Source organism: Carassius carassius, chromosome 24 (assembly GCF_963082965.1).
Source record: "Carassius carassius chromosome 24, fCarCar2.1, whole genome shotgun sequence".
NCBI lineage: Eukaryota > Metazoa > Chordata > Actinopteri > Cypriniformes > Cyprinidae > Carassius > Carassius carassius.
The window spans coordinates 20,818,040-20,827,395 of record NC_081778.1 but is presented as its reverse complement, the minus strand read 5'-3'; the positions used below and the strand labels follow the sequence as shown (position 1 = coordinate 20,827,395).

Here is a 9,356-nt window from a genome sequence, read left to right as displayed (position 1 = left end):
ATGAATTGTGCATTAAAATGTATGTGTATGAAGGTGTAGACAAGACAGAATGTTCAGAAATTCAGTTTTTCTTTTCGTTGCCTCATGGCAACGTTGTGCGACAAGTAGTAAGGAAGCAGAGGTCCACAGATTTCCCATTGGCAATAAATACAGGCAAATAATGTGTGGGAAAAAAAGGGAAGATGCAAGGCACCTCTGTTCCCAGAAGAGAAGAAATGCTTTTTGAAGTTCCACATGGAGTAAAATCTAATTTCATGCAGACATGAGCATGATATTCTCTGATAGGACACGACACACTACATCAGGGCTGGGAAACATCAGGCCTGGAGGGCCACTGTCCTGCCGAGTTAGCTCCAACCCTAATCAAAAACATCAGAACCAGCTGATCAATGTCTTGTAAGATTACTAGAAAGCTACAGATAGGTGTTTAATTGTTGTTGTAGCTAAACTAAACCCAAAAATATATTTTGGGATGGGGGCCAGGGGGTGGTCTTTTTTTTTTTTTTGATTGTATTAGATGTAGCCTACTCAATAGATATTTAACATTTAATATATTTGTTATATATATATATATATATATATATTACAAAGGGCACCTTTTAAAATGTTTGCTGAGGTAGGATATCTATTAAACTGCTAGTTGTTGCAACTAGATTGACGCTGACCTGAGAGCTCTTCTAGCAGGTGGGAATCAGACTGAGGGGGTCTCGAGAAGGTCTCGACGCTGAAGGCTCTGTTGATCTCGCAGTTTGACCCAGAGGCTCCAGCCTGAGACGGGCCTTCTAATGTTCTCCATTGGCCTCCAGTGGGCACGAGCGCGCTCCTCGAGTCTGTGCAGTTGTGGTTGATAAAACAAGTGTTATTACATAACTTGATTTGCAACTTCCGACAGGCAGCTTGCACAAAACAACAACAACAAAAAAAAAAAAACATAAAATGACTCCCAAGCAATTCAGTAAAACACAACAGACTCGAGGGTCAAAACAATCGTTTAGGTACATTTGAACACTTGATGAAGGCAAACGCAGACATATCACGATAAATGTCTCGTATACGTCCTTTACGTCATCTCTTCACGGACACAAACTGCATATGTAATGTAAAATTTCTAGGTTATTGTCTTTAAATTTTGTGGGGTATAATTGCTTGCATGAATTAAATAATAATAACTCAAGTTATGTGATCTTCGGTCTTCTTACCGCTGCACATGTTTCTCCACAGCTTTCGAAACAGACAAACGCTGTGTTTCCTGCCGCCTTGAGATGTCATTCTGCCTCCGTATATGATACAAAAGTATTATTATTAAAACTGCTGGAGGTTTGCCGTCAACCTTTCATGTATTCGAGCTATCAAATGACAGCAGGTAGCCTAGTAGGAAATATTTTTTGCCCTCCGACAAAAATCTTTGGTTGAACGGGTTAGAAACGACCACCACTGTATGCGATGACCAGCGTTTTTACATTCAGTTTATGCACAAAACCAGTCATTGACAGAAATATTGGATTTGTTCAAAATGTTTATGAAAATATAACAAACAGACATTCATTCCTGCTTAACACATTCAATTGCACTTGGCTACAATTTTTTTATATCTCTTTACAGCTTTGATTAGTATTTCATTAAGAGATCTTCTAATTTGATTACTGAAGTCATATATTTAAATATATCTGCTAAAATATATGTCTCCACTTAGCACACAGTAAACATCATATTGTCCTTAAATTACCAAAGAAATGTAGGAGTGGTTGTGGAAAATGACAAGTTTGGGCAGGCCACTAACTTCACACACCAAACAATAAAGACTTGAATAAGCAATCAATGCCTGACCCCAAAAAACAAAAAAAAAATTGGAATAAATAATTGGAAATTTGTTTTCTTCTTGTTGACATTCTCTTCTTAAAATAGATGAGATGAAACCAGTATATTTGGAGCTCTTTTGAGCTTTGTTTTGGTGTTTGGTGCAATAAAGTGTTGTTCATTTTAATTTGTAGTTTAATGTCTAAAGCTTCAGTACACAACTTCTATTTATAAGTTAGTTTGAGGGAAAAAAATCCCTCCTTTGTTCTACCCCTCCTCTCTTTCCTTTGACTGGAGTTCTGTCAATTTCAACCCACCTGATCATGATATAAAACTACTCAGGAAAGCAAAGAACAGGAGAGGAAAAAGAAATCAGAGTTGGATTAAACATTCTCAGAAATGTCTTACAGTCCTATTTAAGCTGGCTCTAAGCCTAAAGAGATCTGGTCTACATTTGGCAGTAGCAGAGGTGTCAGAAGTGGCATGTTTAGCCCCAGAACCGCTGTTTTGTTGAAGGAACAGGTGGTTCTTGGATGTCTGGGGCAAAGATGGAGCCTGCGGATTCAGATAGGAAGATGAAGTAGAGGTTGGCCACCAGCATAACCAGCATTGGCAGAAACGAGAACCCAAAGCCAACACCTCTCACACTGCTGTCACAAGCTGCTGCGACCCAGTACAGTAATCTGTGATGCACAAAGACACAAAAGAAAAATACATAAAAGTCATTTAAAAAAAAAAAAATTGTTACTACACATTGAATATCTGGAATTCAACATCTAATTTAAACCTATGAATAAACAAAGTTTATTATTTCAGAAAATAAAAAAAGAAACAAACACACAAACAAAACATAAAACAAAACGAAGCATAAAAACCATGATAAAATGACATAATAATTGAATTAATCACTAAGGTTGTAACAATATATTGTGCCACAATATATCACAATACAAAAATGCTACAATGGGTATTGTGGATAGCAACAATATGCATTGTGTCTAATCACCCAAAAAAATAAAGTTTAGACATATTTAATTCAGGCTTTTATACAGATATAATCATTGGTCAATGCACATACAGAGCATTTTAAATACGGTAAACGTGGAAGCTCAAAGTTGTTATGTCTATATATTTTTATAACTTTCATTTCCCTTTAAGTTTTAGTTATTTTGGTATGAGAAAAGTTGCCTTGGCAACTAGCTAAAATAATAAAAAAAAGTTTTTAATGTTTTATTTCAGTTAACATTAATTTCAAGTAACAACAATGTTGTTTTTATGTCTTTGTTTGAGATAACTACAGTAAAAAAAATGTACACCTTATTTTTTAACTCTACTTTGGTCTTGTTTATCAAACTGAATTGTGACATAAGTGTTACACTCCTATTAATCAGTGCCAATTTTGTGGCCCTTTCTAAATCAGAGATTTGGTCCTCCAAATTCAGGAAGGATTTTGTACCTGCCAAAGGCAAAAATGATGGTGAGAAGAGGAATTAGTTTCAGCAGATTCTGATTTAGGTAGGCAGCCATGACAGCCAGTTGGAGGAAGTAAAGGAGAAAGAGGGAGACTGAGTCTTCCACATAGCGCTGGTGAACTGCCACCTGCTTAACTTCCCCCTCCCCCTCAAACCGCGGCTTCAAGGAGCGATACCTCAGACGGGACACACCTAGTACCAACATACCTAAGAGTGGAAAGAAAAAACAAAATAACTGTTTCCAAACAGCTCTTTTTGATTGAATGTTTCAGCACTGAATGAACACAAAGATATAGTTTATCTAACAATGATGAATCTAAAGAGTCAAAACAGACCCATATTCATCTGGGTACTGCTTACCAAGGACAATAGGTATGACTGCAAAAACAGAGCAGCGCAGTGTGTAGACCAGCCGTAGGGGGGCGCTGTCAAGCAGAGGGGCATCAAAGGGAAGATAGACATAGCCACCCCATACCAGCAAGGGGAAGATCAGGGCAGAAGTGAACATAGATGCACCCAGTTTAAGAGCATCACGAGAAGATCCGCCAAAGCTACCTGAGAAAGAGACACATTTTTCATGATTGCATTAAGAAATATTTATTATCACCATCGAAGAAAACAGTTGTCCTGCTTAATATTTTTATTAAGTGGAAATTTGTGGGTTTGTTCATTTTTGAATATACAATTTGCAATCCTGAAGGAAAAATAGATTGCACACAAGTTTGCAAACGGTCTTATTTAAAGAACAATAATAACAGATTTAAAATGATTTTTCAATTTGGTTTGTGAGATTTTACATAAAATTATTACATGTTAGGGATGCACAGATATTAAAATTCTATACTATTGTGTGTAAATGCATTATTAAAAAACAAAACTAAAAGCAATTATTTTTAAAAACGCTGAATTATAAAAGTGAATTTACCGATCACAATATTACAATGTACAGTATGAAAATTAATATTCATTTTAAGATTTGCTAAATATTACATTCAACAGCGTTAATTTTAGTTTTTTAAATATATATATAAAAAAAACATTAACACTTTCTCATTTACTTCCTCCAACTGGCTTTCATGGCTGCCTACCTAAATCAGGATCTGCGTAAACTAACTCCTTTCCTCATTATCGTTTTTGCCTTTGACGGGTACAAAATCCCTCCTGAACTTGGCGGACCAAATCTCTGTTTTATATAACTTTTTGCTTCAGATCCTGTCATCACTAACATGAATGTTGAGGATCAGGTGAATTTTTTTTTAAATAATAGGCGTTTTAAACCTTGCACCGCTCAAGCTTATTTGTTTAAAGCACAAATCACAGCCATGGATCAATAGTGATGTTCGGGTGCTTAGACAGCAATGTCGGCAATGTGAACACGGGTGGTAGAAATATGGGATTCAAGTGTCCTATGAAATGCTGAGGGACTCATTGTGCACATTTCAAAAGGTAGCTATGGCAGCTATGGCAAAACATTTGTCAGAAACCAAACATTCTCATTGATCCAGAACACGAATCTCAGGTATTGATTCTGAGTTAAATCCCCCAAGTGCAGAATTTTTTTTCTTTAATATGTAAAATTTTCCTCAAGTATTTTGTAGATAAAGTAAATAGTGTTAAGGCTCAGTTAGCTATTATGGTAGATGCCGTTTTATCCAATATTCAGTGGAGCGAATTTGATTTAGTCTCTCTACAGACATGCAGAGAAATCACCTTAAAATTCAAATCCACTTTTTCCCCTCACGATGTCATGCCGTCACGATTTGTTAAACAAACATTTGAGACTATTGGTTCTGATTTAGTGACTATTATAACAAGTTGTCTTTTAACAGGGGTAGTACTGGATTGTTTTAAATTAGCGTTTGTATACCCTATCCGTAAGAAGCCTTCACTTGATCCTGCAGTTCACTCAAATTTTAGACCAATTTCCTATCACCCGTTTCTATCAAAAATTGTAGAATTTTTATTTTTATTTTTTTCTATTGCAAAACCACTTGAGTATTAGTGGTATTTTTAAAGTTTTTCAGTCTGGTTTTAAAGGTTTGCACAGTAAAAAGTCTGCCCTCTTGAAGGTTTTTAATTATATTTTAATTACCACTGATGTGGGCAATATTATGGCTTTAGTGCTTTTAGACCTTAGTTCAGCATTTGATTTTGTTGACCATGGTCTCTTGAGGTTGGAGCATTGCATTGGTATTAGGGGCACTGTACTTTCAGTGAGTAAAGGCAAGTAGCTACACCTCTTCTGTAGTGCATTCTACAAGTGGTGTTCTCTAGGGTTCAATCTCGGCACCGATATTGTTTTCACTGTTACCCATGGGATCAATAGTCAAAGTCACCTTTATTTATATAGCGCTTTAAACAAAATACATTGCGTCAAAGCAACTGAACAACATTCATTAGGAAAACAGTGTCAATAATGCAAAAATGATTGTTAAAGGCAGTTCATCATTGGATTCAGTTATGTCATCTCTGTTCAGTTAAATAGTGTCTGTGCATTTATTTGCAATCAAGTCAACGATATCGCTGTAGATGAAGATCAATATTTAGGAGATTTGGTATATAATATCACTGCTATGCTGACAGTACTCAGCTCTACATACCACTTAAACGTGATGATATATCTCTGCTATAAATCAATTAACTGCCTGTCTCCTTGAACTGAAAATGTGGCTTACAAATAACTTTCTACATCTAAATAATGACAAAACAGAAGATGTTTTGTTTCAGATCAAATGGCAAAACTGACTTGAGCACAATCAATTTGGGCTCTCACCCCATATCAAGTCCACAACGCTAAAAAATCTGGGTTTTATACCTGACTGCGAACTAAAGCTACTGTATTTTTCGGACTATAAGTCGCACCTGTGTATAAGTCGCATCAGTCCAAAAATACGTCATGATGAGAAAAAAAACATATAAGTCGCACTGGACTATAAGTCGCATTTATTTAGAACCAAGAACCAAGAGAAAACATTACCGTCTACAGCCGCGAGAGGGCGAGTCTTCAGTGTAGACTGCACTGGTTACCGTTCCAGTACCATATTGAGTTTAAAATTTTGCTTGTTGTGTTCAAAGCTGTAAATCCTCAATATCTTTGAGTTGCTTACTGTTCACAATCCTGTCAGATCACTCAGATCTCAGACTACAAATATATTGTGGGTTCCCAGAACTAGACTAAAATGTAGGGGAGATGGAGCTTTCTCTGTTGCTGCTCCCAAATTATGAAACAATCTGCCTCTATCTATCATAACTGCTTCTACAGTGTCTGAATTTAAATTTCTGTTAAAAACACATATTTTCTCCAGTGCTTTTAATGATAGGTGATTCGGTTGTTTTAAGCTTATATGGACTTTATTGTTGTGTTGAAGCCATATGCAGTGCTAATGCAGCGATTAGGTCTGTGCATTTTTTAAATGCTGTAATAAGATTTATGCTTTTTGTACAGCACTTTGGTCAAATAAAGTGGTTTTAAATGTGCTTTATACATAAATTGAACATTGAACATTAAGTGAGCAGAAGATAATGACAAAGGTAATCTAAATGCAAAAATACGGGAAATGAGTATGCGCAGTTAAATAACCAACATCATTTTGACTTTCACAGACGCTTTTATCAAAAGCTGCTTACGTTCCATTCAAGGTATACATTTATCAGTTTATGCATTCCCTGGTAATTGAGCCCATGATCTTGGTGTTGGTAGAGCCATACTCTGCTGTTTGAGCTACAGGAATGATATCAGCCTATACCAATAAATTCTCTATTATCAGTTGATAATGATGTACTATTGCGTATTAAAAGTTACGAAACACGTAATGATTTAATCTGAACTTACAGCAGTGTGATTTTGATGTGACGGGCCACTCCAGGTAATAGTCTTCTAGCGGTGTTCCATGTGTCCCATGTGTCCCCACGAAGGGACTTTTCACTTCTTCATCGTCTCTCAAGTGGTCTGCAGCCTCCTGCTTGCTAGTGGAGCGCAGGATGGAGATGCTGGGGCTGAAGACTCGGGCTGCGTTCTCTGGCATCATGTTCACCTCCTCCACCTCTATCTCCGAGCAGGTGCTTTTCACTCCGTTTCTCAGCTCAAAATCAGAAAAAATCTCTTTCCCTGTATCCATCTCCTTCAGCAAAAATTGCTCCCTCTCACTCTCCGTCAGGCTCACTCTACCTTGGAGTGAGATGCAATCTGATTTCACACTTGTGCTCTCCCCAACCTTGACTGGCAGAATCTGTGGTTCAGCTTTATTCTCAGGCCACTGTAGGGTACTGGGTTCCATACTTGCAGATTTGATCATTTCCTCTTTGTTCTCCTCCTCGGTGCTGTTCACATTCTTTGTTACCTTGTCCACATCTGCTACCCATTCAGGAATTTGGAGCACCTTTTCTGGTCCAGGAGGGCCCTTTTCCCCTGAAAAATTAAAACAGAAATTCTGCCAATGAAAGAATTGGAGAAGCTGGCTACAGTCTGTCTGAGAAATTTTGTAAGAGGTTTAAATTTTGTGAATGGACATCTACTGAAACCAATAAGTAATACATTAGAAGGAGAATAAGTTATTAGCAGATAGCAGAGAACTTACTGAGACTCTAACTTCAGCCTACTGTCTGAACCACAAGTTTATAATATTATCATACATTATCATATTCCCTGATAATAAAGAAACAAGTAAAAACAATCTAGTATCACTCTTAAAAGTTAATAACTAGTTAAATTGTGCTATTTTTGTCAAGATCACAGATAAACCTGACAGAAAATCTAGTTTACAATGGTAGCTTGTTTCTAGTTGGTGCTTGTAGACTATCTTGGACATAGTAACATACAAGCTTATGGTGGTTTTAACATATAAGTGGGTCAACCTGCAAATGAGTGGTTAAATACTAGTTTAAGCTAATTTAAATAGTTAACCTAGTCAAACTAAAGTAACTATGACTTCTATAAAAACAAGATGCCATGCAAAACTATTTGTAAGCTATAACTAACTATACATTAGCTGTCAAAGGACGTTGATTTCCTCAAACAATCAACCCTGTGAATATTTGTTTAGCAGGAAACTATGACATTTAACTTAGTCACATTTAGTGTCGCTACACTCGCAGACGAGTAACTGAAAGCGAACGAGGCCGAGAACAGCCAGGACAGATAATCACATAAGAGCGAGCTCAGAAGAACGACGTCACTCATTCTCAAGCGGTTATTGTCTACAAGAAACATTAGATCTTTATTGTGTTCAACGGGTCTTATTTTAATAATGAGAAGGAGATTCCTTAACCAGGCTGAAAGTAATTTAATGTGTCAAAAAGCTAAAACTCTCTGCGCTACACAGGTTGAGAAACATGTAACACTTCAAGTAAAAGTATAAAACTTTCCAATGTACTAACTCACCCATATTTCAGCACAGGATGTCTTTTTTCTTTCTGGATTGTTTTTCCTCTACTGTAGTGAAACTTCCTTAGGGGAAGTTCAGGTGTGTTCAGGTGAAGTTAAAGGGACGGTCTCTTAAAGGGGAGGTGTGTCACTGTGTGTCATCAGCGCGGCTGTAGCACCAGGTATATATCGCTTTACACACTCATCAACTCATTAGTGTGAAAGTGTGAAGTGACCTCTTGATAAATGTGTAGGCAACATACACAGGCGCTGATTTATATTTCTGCAGTTGGGTGCTCACCCCCCATAACAACTGTTTTGGAAAATAATGCTTCTGAACAATTAAACTAATTTTATAATGGCTGTCGTGCATCATATGAATAGTGCTAGTCTCTAACTGGCAGCTTCACCGTAATTTTTTTTAGGTGTCCAAGGCACTCATGCACTCATAGTCCATAGTTGCCCCAACCAGAGTGCTGTGCAAGGGCTTCCCTGCTTCCATGCACTGAATGAGCAGCCTTACTCTAGCAATTCTTATTTGTGCATCCTCGTTTCCTTTCCTCGCTTCCTTTCCTCGTGTCTTAGCTCCACCTCTTCAGGATGCGAGGGAAGGACGAAAGGAAAAGACGTGAGGATGGAGGACTTGAATCAAGTGAAATGATTTATCCTCACTCCCTTCAGCGTTACTTCAGTGTCATCAGCTGTGATTAAAGGGATCTGCCCTT

At 37.3% G+C, this 9,356-nt stretch overlaps 1 protein-coding gene across 1 annotated transcript; it reads right to left on the bottom strand.

The window, feature by feature from the left end:
• Nucleotides 1–1,498: 1,498 nt before the first annotated feature.
• Nucleotides 1,499–8,792, bottom strand: LOC132103138 (transmembrane protein 79-like). The gene is made up of 5 exons (XM_059507983.1): nucleotides 8,650–8,792; nucleotides 7,102–7,677; nucleotides 3,630–3,824; nucleotides 3,254–3,476; nucleotides 1,499–2,480 (listed from the first exon to the last, which is right to left on the bottom strand). Exons 1-5 carry the CDS (start codon nucleotides 8,651–8,653, stop codon nucleotides 2,285–2,287), a joined length of 1,194 nt encoding a protein of 397 aa, XP_059363966.1. The 5' UTR covers nucleotides 8,654–8,792; the 3' UTR covers nucleotides 1,499–2,284.
• Between the last annotated feature and the right edge of the window lie 564 nt (nucleotides 8,793–9,356).